General features: G+C 42.3%; 1 protein-coding gene across 3 annotated transcripts in view; it reads right to left on the bottom strand.

Annotated features, from left to right (window-relative positions):
- CLPB (ClpB family mitochondrial disaggregase) overlaps window positions 1-19265 on the bottom strand; it is a 165643-nt gene that overhangs the window by 107595 nt on the left and 38783 nt on the right. For all 3 annotated transcript variants that reach the window (XM_059708558.1, XM_059708557.1, XM_059708556.1), the window contains exon 4: window positions 4529-4632. In XM_059708558.1, coding sequence (XP_059564541.1) covers window positions 4529-4632 — 104 coding nt within the window. The remainder of the gene's footprint in view (window positions 1-4528; window positions 4633-19265) is intronic.

The following is a 19265-nucleotide window of genomic DNA, read 5'->3' as shown; positions in this document are numbered from 1 at the left end:
TGCCTTACAAAATCCTTCCCATGTGGAACCCCAATTTCCTCTCCACTCTTACTTCTTGCTATTCTTCTCAGCAATGTGACAGAGGAGTCTACCTGTGTCACTCACCCATCCCATGTCTCTGCATATGTTGCTCCTTCTGCCTTGCAGGTTCATCCCTCTTAGTCTGCCTGGCAACTTCCGACTCATCCTTAAGGCCAATTCAAAGTCACTTACCCTGTGACACTTCCCAGACACCAGCCTGCTGTGAGGTAGAACTTATCTCTACCTATATCAGCGCTACCACTACCTACATCCTGTGTACATCTACCTTTGCATTTACCACTCTGCACTGTGGTGCCTTGTTTATAAGTCTGTCTTACTTGACTGCGAGCACTACTGAGGGGCTGGACCATGTAAATTCATTTTCGTATTCCCAGCATTTGGCAGAGTGCCTGATACTCAGTAAATGCATGCTGGATTACAAATAAATAAAACTAATAAGCAATTACAACTGTAAAACACTTTACAATTCACACATCACATATTTATCTCTTGATCTGCACAATATGATATGATAGACAAGGGATATATTATTGGGTTTTAGGGAGGTCTTGCCAAGGTCACAAATTACAACTTAACCACCTCCTTTTAGCACTGAGCACAGGTTGAGGCCCACAGAAATATCATTTAGAAATTTGATGGACTCTGTTACTATCTCTATGCTCCAATAGTGAAGGACTGTCCATCTTTCTTGAGCATGTGACCTTCCTGTGAATTTGCCTAGACACACTCTGGGCAAGGGGCTTGCACCTCTTGTTCTACTCTACCCTCTTCCACATTCCCATAAGTCAGGTAACTGCCTGTGAAAAGGTCAGTCCCATCTGAAGAAAAGAGAACAAGAGGATTCATTTGTTTCTGTCTATTTCATCAAAGAGAATGACCAAAAGCTGGGTATAGTGCTTGCATACAGTAGGCAACCAATAAATACTGGTTAAATGGATGAAAGAATGAAATATATATAAATGGAAAAAGGAGAGGAAAATATGGCTAAGAAGGAACCAAAGGCCCTGAGATGATTTGAAAGGACTATCACTCCATAGAGTCCATGAATTTGGATAGCAGAACACATCCAAACTGACATGCCAGGGAAAATCAGCTGAGCGGCCAGAAAACTGTGGTAGGCAAGGGTAGTCTGGAATTTTTTTAAAAAGTGCACAGAGGGGTCAATCTTGTAAGCTACAGAACAATGAGTTTATCAATGATTCCTGACAAAATTTCTAGAGTGTATTTTTTAAAAAAAACAACACAAAAAAACAGTTCTTAAACACTTAAGTACCAGTATGGGTTCCCTAAGGAGGAGACCAGACATTGCCAGAATTACCTAACATCCTCCTGAGAAAGGGCTCCTGGGCAAGAAATATGACAATTGCCAAACATATTTTTATTTTAGCAAGAAATCTGAGAAAATCTCTTTAAAATTTTGTGGACATGATACAGAAATGAAGCTAGAAAAAATAAAGTTTGGAAGATTTATAGTTGTGAATGTCAAATGATGCTTCAAATTTGTCCTAACCAAGTGCTCTAGGGTTCTATACTTGAATATAGTCCTTATAAACATTTTAATCAAAGACTAGCATGTAAAGTACATGATGGCAGGAATCCTAACTCAAGTGCCTAAAACAGTGACTGCTAGATAGACATGTAATTAATAAAAAATTTTCAGTGGACTGAGTGTCACCCACGCACCAAGGGGTCACTGGTTCATTCTGTCAGGGCAAATGCACAGGTTGTGAGCTTGATCCCTGGCGGGGAGTATGCAGGAGGCAGCTGATAGATGTTTCTATATCTCTCTTTCTCTTCCTTCCTCTCTTTAAAATCAATAAAAACATATTTTTAAAAAAATTTAAACTATTTTTGAATGAATAAATAAGTCCATAGAAAGCCTATTCACTAGGCCCTGGCCAGGTGGCTCAGTTGATTGGAACATCATCCCATAGACCAAAAACGTTGTGGGTTTGATTACCGGTCAGGACACATAACTAGAATGTGGGTTTGATCCCCAGTCAGGACACATAGGGTCAGGGAGTGTACAGGAGGCAACCAATTGATGTGTGTCTCTCTCTCCCTCTCTCAATGAAATAAATAAAAACATATCCTTGGGTGAGTATTAAAAAAATTTTTTTTAAAGGAAGCCTATTCACTAATTTTGTAGGTCATACAAAATAAGCTAAGGTACTTAATTTTTTTAGCTTTATTTCATATTTATAATAGCCTTTCCCAATATTTTTGTTGTCTATCTATCTACCTACCTACCTACCTAGAATGTAGGCTGGCTAACATATAAGAGCTTAAAAGGCACAGGAGGTTGACAAAAAAAAAAAAAAAGAAAGAAAAGAGGGAGGAAGGAAGAAAAGAAGTAAGCATTGTTCTAGGCACTATTGAATTAAACAGGACCCCTGCCATCATGTATTTTATATGCTAGTCTTTGATTCAAATAGAAAGAGGTAAAGGAGGGAAGAAGGGGATGGAGGAAAAGAGGAAGGAAGGAGAAAATACCTAGAACAGGCATACTACAGCCTATGGGGCAAATCCCGCCTGTTGCCTATTTTTGTAAATAAAGTTTTATTGGAACATATCTATGCATATTCAATTGTGCATTGTCTATGGCTGCGTCTGCAACACAATGAAGAGCTCACAAAGCTTAAAATGTTTACTATCTGGCTTTTTGCAGAAAAAGTTTGCTGACCATTGATCTACAATATTGATTGTAGTACCAACCAGGACAGAACTATAAAGCACAAAGATACAAAACGAAGACAGAGGGTGGAGATCATACAACAGCCGAAGTTGGAATAGATGGCTTCACAGCTCTGATATTCTATGAAATAAAAAATGCTTACTGAGCTCTGCTAGGATCCTGAGAATATGTGAGAAGGCACTCAAATAATCCCTTCCCTTCTTCCTGGCCCTCCCTCTCAGCAAATGCTCCTTCTTGCTTTTTGGTAAGAGCACCTGAACAGAAGACACAGCTAAAGCAGGCAGCAAAGCTGTGTCTAAGTGAGAAGAAGACAGCCCAGAAGTGGAGTCCCCTCATATCAAACTGCAACTGTAGGGCAAATTTGGCACTCATGAAATTCTCCTTCGCTTGAAACATAAAGTGAAGATAATTCCTCCAGTTCAGTGGGGATTCCAAAGAGGCATAGGTCACGGTCTACACATGGAACTGTCAGCTGAGGAGGAAAGAAAATACATGGGCACATGAGAGTTCAAAAACCATACAAAAGGCCAAGATTTAAAGAATATTCAAAAGAGCAGCTGAGAGCAGGTTGCAATTATTGCCAAGGACAGGAAAGGCTCTGTGAAGGAACTAGCTGCAGAATGGAGTTTGACAGAAGTAGTGGCATTGCAGAGGTGAAGAGGCGGGGAAGGGCGACTTCACACTTCATCTGGGCAGCAATGCTCTGTAGCTCTTGACATTCCCCTCATGCTGCCAATTTGAGGAACACCCACATCAGCTCTGACATCTCTTGCTCCCATTGGTTGAACCTCCCTCCAGGTCAATGTTCTGATCCTTAGGCAGTCAGCATGGATATCTGTCCTCCTGGCATCACTGCCAACCTTAAAGCAGCCACTTGCTCAGCTGTCCTGTTGCTAGAAACTAAGAGGAATTTCAGCCTCTGCGAGTGGTCCAGGGTAATGGCCAGGAAGTGGGGGGACAGTCTAGATAAGCAAAAACTCAAATGTAAAATATTCATTTCTGACTGCAGCCAAAGCAACCTGCCATTTTCTCGACCCCACTTTGGAAGAACTACTCACCAGAGACAACACAGACTGACTTGCCCAGGTACCCTCCAATAGACACATGACCAAGCCCTGGTACAGGTGCACACTGCTGCTTTCTTCTGAAGAAGTCCAAACAACCACCTACACAACACTCCAGGCAGACACCGATGACTACCCCATTCTATAAGCATAGGCATCGAGGCACAGAGAAGGTCCACTATTTGTCCTGGGTCACACAGTAAGTTGAGGGGCCACTGCCCTCTGGGGGATTGTATTTTACATACAGGAGAAGGAAAAAAAGCAGTATTCACAGTAGTATTGAAGGATTTCTGAGGCTGAGGAAACAAATAAGGCTGCTTTCTAGTTCTGGGAGAGGGAAAGTTTACAGGAAATAGAGGAGGAACAAATCCACATTCCATGCAGTTGCCTTAATTATTTTATGGAAAACTGCTCCACTGTCCTCTCATCTGAGGTTCCACAGGCTGAGGTGCTTTTGGGAAAACAGCAGTGGAAGGTTCCCCTCACACTCATTCATGAAGTCAGGCCTCTAATTTATTCCCCAAGACTTCTTAAGTGACATAAATGATAGAGCCCAAAGGGGCTGTGATAGCCATCTGTTCCAAGATTTTTGGGTTCTCCATGAGTTTCCAGAGGATAAGGGACTTGCAGGCCCTCTCTGAGTTGCTGGTAGAGCTGGCACAGAGCAAGGTTGCTTGGAAGCCACAGGGAGGAGAATGCTCAGAACAGCAGAGTAGCCCGCCCTTACCTTCCAAAGAATGGATTCCCTGCTCCTTGGCAGTCTTGTAAACACTGCTGAAATTGTCTCCAAGGTTTGGGTCAGCACCAGCAGCAAGCAGGACCTGCACCACACTGGTAGAAATCAGAAAGACACAGTGTCAAAAGCAGGAAAAACCCAGTAAGTATGATTCTGAAGCATGTTTGAGGATTAGATTTTGCCTCTACTCATGAATGACACAGTGGAAAGAACATTAACTCTGCAAGTGTCAAAGGCAGAATTAGAAAAGTTGGCCCTGAAACTTACTAGCTGAGAGGCTCTGGACAAGTTATTTAACACCTCTGTAAGGCTCAGTTTCCACAACTATAAAAGACAAAGTGTTTATTCAACATTACTTATCCAATGCTATGTTCTAGTCCAGGGGTGGGCAAACTTTTTGACTCAAGGGCCACAATGGGTTCTTAAACTGGACCGGAGGGCCGGAACAAAAGCATGGATGGAGTGTTTGTGTGAACTAATATAAATTCAAAGTAAACATCATTACATAAAAGGGTATGGTCTTTTCTTTCAATAGTTTTATTCATTTCAAACGGGCCAGATCCGGCCACGGGCCGTAGTTTGCCCACGGCTGTTCTAGTCAATGTTCTAGGTGCTAGGCTAATGCTGGCTCACTTATTTGCTGAATGGATGAATGAATTTCAGTAATTCAAACACAGTCCTCGGAAGTAAGTAGAAGAACCAGAATCCATCTCCCACATAGCTGAGTTCTTTCACATCTGATCTAACATGGTCAGGTAAGTCTCCTATGTCTACTTACCATACCTAAAAGGATCTCCTGGTGGGCAACTGTCACAGGTAATTTATTCAGGATATGGATTAAGATCCCAAAGAGAAATGAAAAGGGTCTTTAAAGCAGCTAAAATCCATGTCTAAAACTCATATATTTAATTCATAGCAAAATCTGCCAGGTTCTCACATGGAGACTATTTACTCTTAGTTTACACACAATTTGGATAGGATTGGCATTAGTCTTCCTGTTTTCCAGAAGATTAAAAGCCAAGAGTGTACAAAAGGGTTGTTATAGATAGGTAAACTAACTGAAGGCAGCGAGAAATAGTATCTGATAAAGAGGTAGTGTGGTACAGAGTTTAGGAACATTGGCTTTAAAATCTGGGGCAATCTAAGCAACAACATGAATAATGACAGCAATGGATTACAATCCACTGAGTAAAATAAGATTTCAGGAGTCCATATTGAAAATAATAAGTCAAAGGGGGAGAAGGGAAAACTCTTCCTTACTGTAGAAAGTAATAAATGTTGACGGAAGGGTGAAATTAGAAAATCATCATTTTGCAATGTCATTTTATCAGGGATAACAAGAGTATCTAGTTCACATGGCTGTGTTAATCTACGTAAAGTGCTTAGAATAGGGACTGACATATAATAAGTGCTCAACAAATGTTAGTTATTACTTCTATGTACCTGGCCCTGTGGTTAGGCTGTGGGGAAATCAAGAGAAGTATGAACTAAGATACTTAAATTGGGAAGACAGTATGCCATTTTATAATAAGCATACAGAGACTTGGGTTCAAATCAAAGCTCTATCATTCACTGACTATGGTTTTGGACAACTTAGTACACCTCTGAAGACCCCATTTCCTCACCAGAATAATGGGGATAACAATGCCTCCCTGGTAGGTTGAAATAAATATGTAAAACTCCATGATGCCTAGCACATAGAAGGAGTTACACAAATATGAGCTCTCATCCCTTTGTTCATATAATCCTAGTGGTAATAACTTGAGTCTGGGCCAAAGTACACACCAGATTTGTACTTGACCAGCCCCAGGATTCATGCTGATATAGCCCTATATTAAGAAGGCAGCTCTTCTATATTCTGCACAAGTTAGCTTGCTTTAAAATCTAAGACAGAAGGGTTTGTCGATCTAAACTCAAAGGGACATAATTTGGTTAATCCTCAGCTGTTGTATCCAATCATTGTTCAATCACACCCCCTTCCATGGCAGGCTGTCCCTCCAGGCAGCTAGTGTCACTAACTGTGCTACCTGGGCCTCTTCAGGTTCATGAGTATTGATTCTATCTGTCCAATTTGCAGGCTGTAAGACGTGTCCAAGCAACCAAGTATGCTGTCCTTGGCCCCGGAGGGCAGACAGTGGTCTGGCAGGATGGGGAGAGGAGAGTGACTAGACTCAGCCCTGGGGCTGCTAATACAATCAAAGGGAATGGGCAATTCACTTCACAAACTTGAAGGCCAAAGAGGGTAAGCATCTAAGCTAGTAACTCATTCTGCAACCTCAGAGAAGATTCCCTTCACTTTTAATAAAACTCAAAAGACACCAGATCCACTGTGGGATAGAGCTAGGATTAATGGAACCGTGGCTGCTCGGTGGCCAAGAGCGGCACCAAACACCTTGCCAGATGGCTAGTAGGCTTTTCATTTAACAGCCATCACGTACATCCAACCCAGAGCTCCACAGGGATCAGGCCATTCTTGGAGAAGCCAGACCAGATCAGGCTGGAGGGCTACATGACTATGATGAGTTTTGGTGACCAAAAGAACTTCATGGACCTGTGGGCTGCAACAGGGCAGAAACAGAGTAGAAAACTAGCCAGGTGAGAGAAAGCTAAGGCAAGGCTAGAAACGCCAAGAATTTCATAGTCAAAATAGAACCACGGGGACTAAAACCAGGCAGCAGAGATGTGAATCTGAGAGTCAGAAGCCAAGTCAGATGGCAAGGACTGGAAACAGGCAAAAATAGTAAACCACAAACAAAGTAAGGAACCAGAAACCAAGGAATACACTGGTACCACAGGGCAAGGCAAACGAAGCAGTAACCTGGAGCAGTAGTGAGGAGACTGGAAATGAAGTGATTTCTGCCTCTGACATTTTTTGCTGAAGTAGAAACAAATCCCCAAATTTAGAATTGCTTTTGGGAGAAGGTGAATTCCATGGGGAGATGGGGAGCTGGCCCACCTGGATGAGAAGAGGAGTACAGGGTTAGCCATAAAATTAGAATCTGACATCACAGAGGGAGGCAGGCCCTGCTATTCAAGGTGATTCACCAGAGGACAACTGCAGCCTCTCCTCTGTTCTGGTGCTGGCATACTGGCTGACATTTTGTAGTTTAGGCACTATGCCTTAAATTTAAGTAGCTGGTACCAAATGGGCTATGGTGTATGAGCTAGGCCGTCATAGTTTTAACATTAAAGGGGCAGAGGACACCATGAAAACATCTCCACTCAAAGGAATTATACTGACTACTCCACAGGTATTCACTGAGCAAAGGCTTAAGAGTAATTTCTTCCAGCCAGCTCTGGTGTTCTGTGAAAAGATGCCTACCAATGCCAATATCAACCTCAAAGGCTAGAGATAATATCCAGATGCACTATTTCCCTTACTAAATGGAGAAATCAAAAAATGTTTATAGTAGCCCAAGAGAATGGGGGTTTGTCCTTTAGTGATTTGGCTCTAGCAACAGTGCTTGCCTTCATGTGGCCATCAGAATCTGTTCTGTTCTTATCTCCCCATGAGTGAATTGACGCACCAAAAGGACTGAGCCATGCAAACATTGAAGGTGAAGTTTGTGGGGGATAGATAGCACCAAGCTGACAGGCTCGCAGTAGAGCAGCAACAGGACAAAGCTAGCCATGCTGGAGCTGGGGACAGGCAGGCAGGAGAATGCAGGTCCAGAGAGCCCAAGACCACAGCAAGTTACATGTGTGAGTAGGATCGGTAGGCTTTGATTCTAGGCTGAGAGCTATTTTCTCTCTGCCTTATTTCTACTGCTGGTACAAGTAAATATTTTCTCAAGGGTATAGTGTATAGCTAAGTAAGAGGAAGACAGTAACCTAATAATGAAAGCTGACATTTGTATATACTTGTTATATGCCAGGTGCTATTTTAAATACTATATATATTTTAACACATTTAATCTTCACAACAATCCTATGAGGTAGGTTACACATAAGAAAACTGAAGCACTAAGAGGTTAAGTAACTTGTCCAAAGTCATTCAATAGTAAGAGGTGGAGGTGGAAACAAACCTGGCAGTCTTTCTAGAAAGTCCATGTTCTTATCATCCGCTATATTGCCCCTCACTTCTCTATATTGACTCCCAGGTAGCTGTCTGTAGAAGCACTTTGTCTCAACTCAGTTTTTAGCAACCCAAGAGAAAAATTAGGCAAACTTATAGTCAATTCCCAGAGGAGAAAGCAAACAAACAAAAAGTATATTAAGAGATAGCCTCAAGCTCATTAGTTATTAGATAAATGCAACTTAAAATGAGATATCACTTCAAATTCATCATATTAACAAGTTAGAAAGCTGAAAAATGCCAAGTGTTGGTGAGGACATAGGGTTCTGAGACTCTTCATGCACTGTCAGGGGAGAGACTGGTGCAGCCATTCTGGAAGCTAATCTTATAATACTTTTGTCAAATCAAAGTACCTTACCCTATAGCCCAGCACTTCTCCTTCTGAGTATAGATACCCCAGAAAAATTCTTACACAGGTCCATAAAGGGCAACACACAGGACATTCAGCACAGCATTCTGTGGTAGTGGGGAGTTGCAGACAATCAAGTGTCCATCACTGGGGAATGAATAAGTTAAATGTGGTAGGCACACACTATGAAACATGATGCAGCAGTTAGAAGAAACAGGCTGGATATATACGTGCAGCAACATGGATAGATGATTTTTAAAAGGCCCTATTCCCTTTCCCCTTCTATTATCATTAATTGAACCTAGCAATCTGATTATTCCTTCAGGGAGTCTCACAACTGCAGAACTTTTGATTGCTAAGCTGATAGTGATCTTGGAGAATTAAGGATCTAGTGAAAACAATGAACTACCTGAGCATTAGCTATCAGATGTGCCACTCCGCCTGCTGAGGGCATCCCTCTGCTTCAACTGGCTAGTCCTCATTCACTGGCAGGGCTCCTCAGTGACTGTCACCAACTCAACTGAGCCTTCTCTGTCTTCCAGGCTGGATCCACCCCCTTCCTCTTTGTCTGCACAGAACCCCATACTCACCCCTATGGCAGGTGACCCTCATCCCAGGATATTGTCATTTCCTATTTACTTTTATTTGCCTTTCTCACTAGACTATCAGGTAAGGGCCATGTCTCAACCTTCTTTCCCAGCTCCCAATAGATGTTTTCTGAATGAGTACATGAATAAATGAAGGAGGAATAAATAAAATCATTAACTTATTTGGTGGGAAATGGAGGAGAAAGGTGTAAAGCAACTGTCTCAGCCCTACCCAGCCCTCTCCCACCAAATGAGGCCACAGGCAGCTTAGCTGTGGAAAACCTCCATCTTCCTCTCCTGAGCACCAGCCCCTTCCTGGGCTACAGGCAATTCCCTGACAGAGTGGAGGAAATGAACAGGACAGTGGCCCCTACATGGCAGTTCCTGGGAATCCTGGAACTCCCTCTGGAGCCACAGCTCCCATGAAGCCCATTTTAATTTGCTGATCAGGCTGTCAATGAGATTAGAGGCGGGAGCACATGTAGGAAGGTTGGCTCACACTGACCTTGATGAGCTCCCACTTTTAGGGCAGTGGGATGTCACAATGCATGGGAGGACAGCTACATTGATCGATGTTAAGGCTTTCTGCTCTCAGTGGCCGGAGGGGTTTGGGGTCAGCACATTGTTTAAGAAAGAGTGAGGAAACCTGTGGTGTGAGCTGAGGCCTATGCTGGGCCAGGCGCGTGTCAAAGACGGCTGGCGAGCAGCTGGAGTTGGTGAAGCAAGAAGGGCAGTGATCCCAGCTCCAGGTCATCTCCACACAATGTTGAGCTTCAGGAGAAGCTCCGCCAACTCCTCCTCCCTCTACCCCCCACATCCAAAGCACAGGGTCACTGTGATGAGTGTCATGGGTCCCAAGGAGAAGACAAAGAGTTGACCTATTCTCAGCCCAGTGCACACTTCGATGAGGGGAGGAAGCTAAGAGGTCACAGCTCAGGAGGTTTGCTGGAAAGTCAAATGAGCTGTGTCTCATTTGGCCTACTGGCGAGTCAGGAAATCAGGGCGGCCAGACCAAAGACAAATGGCATGCATTACAAATAGAGGTCCTGCGGCAGTGGGCATGAGCTGGGGGTGAAGCAGTTTTCTTTTTAAAGCCAGCTTCCTTAGGCAACTAAAGATTAGGGGGAAAGCAAGGTACTTGTGTAGAAAATGTGCCCAAATTTCCTTAAATGAGGATAATAATCTTTTGTTTACTTCCCTCAAAAGGTAAAGATCAGTAATCATAATAAAGTAGCCACAGTATATTAAGCACTTTACATTCACTTTTTCAGATCCATATAACCACTTGCAATGAGGTACTAGTCTTATTTTATAAATGAATAAACTGAGGCTCAGCAAGACAATATGAGTTACCCATGTATACACATTAAATAAGCACATGGCCTGGCTAGTGTGGCTCAGTGTTTGAGCATCGACCTATGAACCAGGAGGTCATGGGTTCGATTCCTGGTCAGGGCACATGCCCGGGTTGCAGGCTCGATCCCCAACAGGGGGTGTGCAAGAGGCAGCTGATCAATGATTCTCTCTCATCATTGATGTTTCTATCTCTCTCTCCCTCTTCCTTCCTCTCGGAAATCAATAAAAATATATTTAAATAAGCACATGAACCAAGATTCAAATTAAGGTCTGTCTGGGGCCAAATCTGGTGTACACTCCCCTAAACCACACTGGCTTTCATCCATTCAATCATCCATTAGTCTGTTGTGTTAACCCATAGTTACTGAGCCCCTACTATGTGCCAGGGACAGTGATATTTTCAGATAGTAGTTAAAGTAAAACAGAGCATAACAGCTAGCCATGAAAGGAAATCCAATTCAGATGGAGAATATCAAAATCAATGATGGACCCAGACAAGATGAGATAATTTGGGGTAAGGCTCAAGAAAGGCATGGCACATTAAGCAAAGGGCCACGAAATCAAGATCAACCATCACAGGATTTCCAGGACAACCCCAGTTTCACGTCCTCAGCCTAGTTCTAAATGCCCTTTCAACCTGTAGTTAAAAAACCCTTCCATGTCTTTCAACTGATGGGCCAATTTGGTTAAGCTCTGGTTGTTAGGGATTCTTACTATAGTATGAGCCCAGACTGGGGTCTCTCTAGGCAAATGACCCATGAGTATAATGGGGCTGGTTTATCTCTTATACACTGGACAAAAGTAACAACAATAAGAGAACAAAAAAAATTTTTTTTTCTGCGGTTTAACTCTTTTCTTAGAAAACCCAAAATACTAATATCAGCAGCAGATACCAACTATATGTACTATGTGCTAGGTACTGCACTAAGTAGTTTTGTGTGTATTTTAATCTTAGCAACCAACCTACGCTGAGGTAAGTGCTATTATTCTCATTTTGCAGATGAGGAAACAGAGCTAATAAGAGGTAGTTAGGTTTTAAACTCAGGCAGTCTCCTTCCAGAGCCCTTGTTACTTACTATGTCACACACAACTGGGTGATGTGCTCCCCAAAGCAGGGACTGTGCCTGACCATGTTTCCTTGCACACAGGGCCTAGTACATATATATGTTCAATCAATTCACTTCTGGGGCCTTAACACTGCACTGTTGATGCACACGTTGAGTTTTCAGTCAGTTCCTAGGCTTTATATGCTAGTATTGTTAAGTTGGGTCTCTCTCAATCTGAATTTTACAGTTGGATTTTCGTTTTAATTGTGACTAAAACACTCATCCCTGTTCATTTTTATCAGGATAGATCTACCCACTGCTCTAGCCTACTGACTTCTTCTTTTTCATGTCCCCAATTCTTTCATCCAACATAGTTGCTACCTCTTTAACCTTCATTTAATCTGTCAAACTGATAGGCATTTATCCATGGTCTCAATGGAATCAGTGATACAACTACTGAATACGACAGAGCCCCGTGGCTCTGATGTCTCTAAAGAATAATGCAGGAGTGAATCATATCACAGTCCCTAGAAATGAAAGATCTTTCCCCAAGCAGCTGAACTGGGTGCTCTCCTGATACCCTGGATCCCAACTGATACTCTCCATGGAGAGAGCGGTGAACACAGAACCCCAGGACAGGATGCAGCATTGGAGAAGTGGGGGAGGGGGAACACACCCTGAAGTTGTCATGTTAGGCAAATGAGCTGGCACTGCTTTCCAGGGAGCAGTGTCTTGGGTTGCCTGAGGTCAAGGCATGTGCCTGCCAAACTAGAATCGGGTGCATGTTGGAATTGGAATATCATTACTACAAAACAGGATTATCTTGAGCAACGATTCCAAATGGGATTAGAAATGACTCCTTGTTACTCAGAGATAATCAGCCACAGCAGCAGCGGTGGGTGGGAGAAATGTCAAGCTTGGCACACTTTTCTGGGGGGCATGGTGCTGGCATCCAGGCACCTGGCCAGCACCCTCACCCACCCTCCCTTGCTGGGAAATACTGGGCACTGTCCTGCATTGGGCAGGTGGCCACCTGGGACAAGAGCCAGCACCCATCAAAAAGCCCTACTCTGGGGTCCCATGTTCTAGGGGCCAAGCTTCTCAGATAAAGAGGACTAAAAAAAGAATCTCCAAAGCCCTCCAGCAGTAATAAAAATAATAATAAAAGGCAAACCACTACTACTACTAACTAAAGTAGCAAACCATTACCAAATGATTCCTATATGACAGGCACTATTCTAAACACTTACATATATTTACAAATTTATACCTCAAAATAGCCCACTGAGGTAGATCTATTTATCATTTCCATTTTATGGCTGAGTAAACAATCATAGATAAGTAAAAGAATTTGCCAAGGTACCTAACTAGTAAGAGAAAGAGCTTGGATTTGAACCCAAGTAATCTGGCTCTAGCGCTCAGAGCTGTACCACGTGCTAGACTGTCACAGCCTGAGAGGGACATGGTCAGTGATGGACAAGGCCTTTCCTTCACACTTCTGGTCTCCAGACCCTGTCAGTTCTCCTACTAGCTCTGGTACACTCCTACTTTCTCACCTTTGTGAACCTATGCTCACAATGGCCCAACTTCCAGAAATGCTGTCCTTACCCTCCACCTTTAACGATCAAAATCATGTTCATCTTTCAAGATCCACCTCTTGTGAAAGGGCCTCCTTTCATGTTCTCCCCTCAGCACTCTAGGTGATCTTCTCTGGGGCACTGACCACATTCTGCCTCATTTAAAGTGAGACTTGTTTTATCCCTTTTCTAACTGTCAGCTTTTTGAGACAAGGAGAGTGGTTTGCCTATTTTTAAATTTCTCATTATCATCCAACACATAGCTATCATCAAGAAACTCTGACTGAGATTATTTGACTCCTGGTCCCAGCAACTGTTGGTCCATCCCATGGTCTTGCTGCCTGCCCTTCCCTCCATAGGCAGTCCAGTCTAGTGGAAAGAATAAGGTCTTGGGGCTCAGAGACCTGGATTCAAATCCTGACTCACTTACTAGACAACTATGAGCATCTCTGAACTTCATTTTCCCTATCTGTAAAATAGGGATAATAATTCCTCCCTTTTAGGATTGCAGTGAGAATTACAGACTACATGGGAAGTGCTTAACATGGGCCTGGCACACAGAAGGCACCCAATCATCCACAGCCATCATCATTACTACCACCAGGTGATCAGACAGCATAAAGCCCAGCCTCCTCAGGCTGAAGGAAGCACCACTCTGCAACAAGCAGCCAGACCAAAAATAGGCTGGGAACCCTGGGAAGAGGCTATAGGCCACTAAGGCAGGAGAGACCTCTATGTGATCAAGCCCCCTAAGAACTTGAAAGACAGGTGTAGGAGTGTTCTACCTCCTCTGTCTCTGGCCAGCAGCAAGGACAGAGAGCCTTCCAGGGAGATTGCCCCTAGTCCAGCTTGCAAGACCAGCACTGGCTCTTTGCTCTAAGAACACCTGTGGAGTTGGTCGCACAAAGGCCTGCAAAACCTCTCCTGCAGGACAGCAATCTGACTTGGGCTGCTGGGTTCTTAAAGATAGGGTTTAATGCCCTCCTCCCCTTAGTAAGGTGGAGGGAAAATAAGCAAATGCTAAAAATAAATGACTGCTGTGCGAGGGAATTAAATGGTCTTTAGCCAAGGATGGTAGCATTTTAAAATTAACAAAGCCCAGGTACCACATCCAGGAAGGCCTTGGCAAATGCGTGTTATCCACTCATTAGCTCAGCTCCTCAGGGACGTTGGCCAAGCAGGGAAGGCAGTGCCGGGAAGCAGTCCTTCCGATGCTGATGAAATGCACTTCGGGAGAAAAGGCAGGAGGAGGGAGGGAGACTCATGTGGGGAATTTCAAACAGTTCTGCTGAAGCTTTGTGCTCTGCCTCAGGGTCTCACCTTCTCTAAGGCAGGGGCTTTCAAAGCAACCAGCAAGGCCAGGTGGACTCAAATCTGAATCTCCCGCCACCCATTCTTTGGGGATGTTTGGTTCCTGAGGTACCATAATGGCCACACTGTTTAGGTGATCTCCCTGCTTGGCAGTCCAGGGACAAGTTGCCCAAGAATGATGTGGGATGGCAGGCAAGCTTTCAGTCCTGTACCCTGCACTTTCTCCTTACTATAAAGAAGAATCATATGACGCTTTGTGAATTTATACAAGCCTACTCTATACCACATGTAAAGTGAATTTATCATTTCATTATTCATCAGTAATTATACTTCATGACACCAAGAATCGTGTGAATTCACAAATATTCTCTCTTAACAATCAAAACATACAGTACTCTAATGTGAGATACAGCAACAAGAATTCCGGGTGGTCATAAACAACAGAATTCATTTTGACACTACAACATGTATTTTCAGTATGCCACTAGTCACAATTAATAATGAAAAATAGAAAGGGACGACCTTTTAAAAAGTTTTTTTATAAGTCAGTCTATTAAAGTGTCAATTATCATAGTAAAATTTACCCTTTTAAGATGTACAATTTGATGAGATTTGGTTGTATAGCCACCACCATAATCAAGACTTAGAATATTTTTATCACCCCAGTAGGAAAGACTTTGGGCCCTTCCTCCCGCTCCTAAACACTTACCTGATTTCTGACCCTAAACTACTTCTTTTCCAGACTGTCATATAATTGGAATTAAAGTAGGTAGCTTTTTGTGTCTGGTTTTAAGTTAACACAAAGCTTTTAAGATTTGTCCATGTGTTGCATGTATGAGTCGTTTGTTTTTTATTGCTGCATAGTAGTTTACTGTATGGATGCACCATAATCTGTCCACCCATTAACCAGGTGATGGATATATGGATGATTTCTAGTTTTTGGTGATTATGAATAAAGCTACTTTAAATATTTACATATAGGCCTTTCTGTAGATGTATGTTTTTATTTCTTGTGGACAAGTACCTGGGAGTTGGTATTACTGGATTGTAATGTAAGAAACTGCCTTTACCTTTATAAGAAACTGCCAAAGTGTTTTCCAAAGTGGCTATACCATCATGCACCCCTATCAGCAATGATGACCATTGTTCTGCAACTTTGTCAGCACTTCGTATTGTCAATTTTTCTAAATTTCAGCCATTATAGTTAATAGGTATGTAGTGGTATCTCATGATTTTAATTTGCATTTCCCTAAATGACTAATGCTGAGTATCTTTTCATGTGCTTTACCATCCATCTCTCTTTTTAGTGTCTGCACAAATCTTTTGCCTATTAAAAAAAATTGAGTTGTTTGTCCTTTTCTTACTGATTTGTAAGAGTTTTTTTATATCTTCTGGATATCATTCCTTTATCAAATGTGTTTTGACAGCTTCTTTTTTGAGGAATTAGAAATTGTAAGGATCTAAATCATACCATTTTCTTTCTAAACCACTATCCCCTGCATATACATGGATAAAGGGAATAGGAAAGACTTAAACTTTCAATTTACAAATACCTAGTGCTACTGGACAGAGGATCAAACAATACATTTGGTACCTGCTAAAACTCATGAGACTATTTTTACTTCCACTATAAACACCCAACCAACATTAGGTTTTAAGGAAAGCTACATCTGGAGAAATGGCTCTCCTATAAACAGCTTTTGACCTCCCAGGCTCTGCACCTCCCAAAGCCCTGTTCTGGTCTGCCAGGCTCCTGGAATGGTCAACAGTCGTCACACTCCATTGCTGGCCATTGTCCACTGGGAAAGGTAGGAGGCTCCCAATCCATCCCTCAGTGGAAGAGCAAACAGTGGAGCCTGTGGCTGCTTGGACATCAAAGTTGAGCAAACAGGCCTGGGCAGGCCCTGCCTCTCCGCCTATACATCCTGCAAATGCTGTATGAAGGAACTTCCCTGAGGGGGGTGATGACTTTCAGCTTGCCATAGCGCACATCAAAGTTTGCACCACACACGAACTGGGTGCATGGGTTCGAATCAAGTCGCCCAAAAGCGGATACTCAGCCATTGTATCCAGTTTTAATCCTGTGTTTTCCCAAGTAATTAAGCCTTCTTGCTTATGAACTTGTGACTAAGTAAAGCATCACTGAGAGGTTGTAACATCAAAGTGCCTTCCACCGTCTGTCCATGTTTGATAAAATTGGATTTCTTTCCCTTCTTAAATAAAAACTAATTGAATTTAACTCAAGGCTGGGTATATTTGCACGAGCCGGTAAAGGCTATGCTAATTCACAGTGATCATCCTGGGACCCTGTGGCTTAGCCTTTAGCTGGACTGGGTCAGAGTACAACACAGAATGAGGCACCCAGACTCAGGTTAAATAAATGCCTATGGCATGAGGCTTATGGAGAGCACACTGTGGATGGAGAGGGCTGACAAAAGGATGTTCCTAGTTAGAAGGTTGGTTAATCTTTGGCAGAATGGCTACTGAAGACAATGGCCATCACATTATTCAAGTCCTTGATGTCAGCAGTCCCAGTAAGCTTAAGGCAAAGGTTGTAATGCTTATTATCTGAATCTCCTCATAGCCTGGCGCATCAGCACCTGACACAGTATAGTATGAAAAATATTACTGGATGCATGAAATGATAATATGAAGGAATGTCAGAACAAAGTTCCCCTCTCCTGAAGAACCAAACTCTCTGTCCCTTGCTTGCCATGCTCATTGGAGAACTCCAATCTAAATTAATACTTGATTTCACTAATTATTTGATTTACAGTGAGTGTGGCATGGTCCCATTTTTGTAAAATTACACATACACACAATGATCAGTCTCTAGATAGAGGGAATTCAGTTCACTGCTACTTTCTTCTTCTATATTATTTTTACAAAAACAATAAACCTATTTTCGGAAAAGAAAATCTCTGGTTCAATCCTGATACAATTATCTTTCCTTTTACCAATATGATTTCTGATCTTGATCCAGTTTAACTCTCCTGTGTACATTTATATTTGTATTTTAATTTACGTCACCTCAAACCCTTTTTGGAAATAAAAGGAAGAAATAAATTATAAATTAAGTTCTCATATAGACTTTTAAAATTTTTGTTCTATAGCACTGTATTCTCTATTCAAACTAAAATAAAACAGTACTATTTAAAATTAAATAAGATAACAAATATATACATAAGTAAAAGTTCACATGAAGTTAGTCTCCTTAAGAATAGAGGCTATTCTGTTTTATGTCCCTAAGGATTTAACATATTAAGCAAGTGCTCACTAAAGGCAATAAAGCAGTTAAGGATGAAATGATTAGGCTACTTTCAGGATCTCTCCCTTGAACTTGGACTGCCAATATTCTAAAGATGACGATTCTCTGCTTTTAGCCTTGAATCAAGGGCTACCCCTCTACCTTCCCTTCATCCAAACTCAATTAAAAGGTGGTGGCATTTCAGGCCTGGCCAATATGATTCCAGAGGGTTTGGTGAATGGTTAGATTAGCATCAGCACACCTACAATAAAGAAAAACTTTATTGGTAGGTTGTGCTGGTATGGAGGTGATAATTCTTTAGGACTATTCCCAGAACGCCTTACCAACGGGCCTACTCACTCTTATTAATGTACTCTTGAGATTCCCTTTTACCAGATTCTACTTTTCCTTTTTTCCATAGCACTTCTTACCTTCTAATATATTATGTGGGTTACTTTGCACTATATTTGTTTATTGTCTGTCCCTGCCTCTCTCTATTCAGGGACCACCATCTGTATAGAAATAAGGTCTATGAAGGTGGGGATCTTTGTCAAGAGCAGTGCCTGGCAAACAGTAGGTGTCCCCCAAAATTTGTGATATGAATAAATAAACCAACCTGAGAGTATGCTATTTTCACTAAAAATCTGTCTTCTCTGGGTACTGGAAGAACGAGGAGGGCACAAAATGAACACTTAATACACCAATAATTAGTTCTAGGAACCAAAGCAAATAAATACAAGCCAACACTCTCACTTTGCTCAATGAACATCACTGATGTGCTAATGGCCCTGGATAAAGACAGGCCATCAGTTAAACCAACAACTCATTAGATTCAGAAAGAAGTGTCCCCAAAGCACATCGCTACTAGCTATCTGTTCACTGATTGACAGTACTCTTAAGTATAGTGTATTTGCAATTCTGTTCCAATATTGAAAATAAACTACACATAAGGGCACACTCCTCCCCAACCCCTTTTCTTCACCACTGCCTGTCTCTTACAGATGGAGACACCTGCAAGCTGGGAAAGACTAGTGGGTAGGGTGGAAGTGGTGGTAGGTGGAGTATCAGTGGTAGAATAAACGTGCATTTTTGCATAGAGAGGTCTATGTGAGCTGAGAATAGAAACTCACCAGTTGTAACCTGTAGCACATATATTATCTCATTTAATTCTCATGAGCAC

This window comes from Myotis daubentonii, chromosome 9 (genome assembly GCF_963259705.1).
Source record: "Myotis daubentonii chromosome 9, mMyoDau2.1, whole genome shotgun sequence".
NCBI lineage: Eukaryota > Metazoa > Chordata > Mammalia > Chiroptera > Vespertilionidae > Myotis > Myotis daubentonii.
Note: the sequence above shows the minus strand (reverse complement) of the source record. Positions and strands in the feature narration are given on the sequence as shown.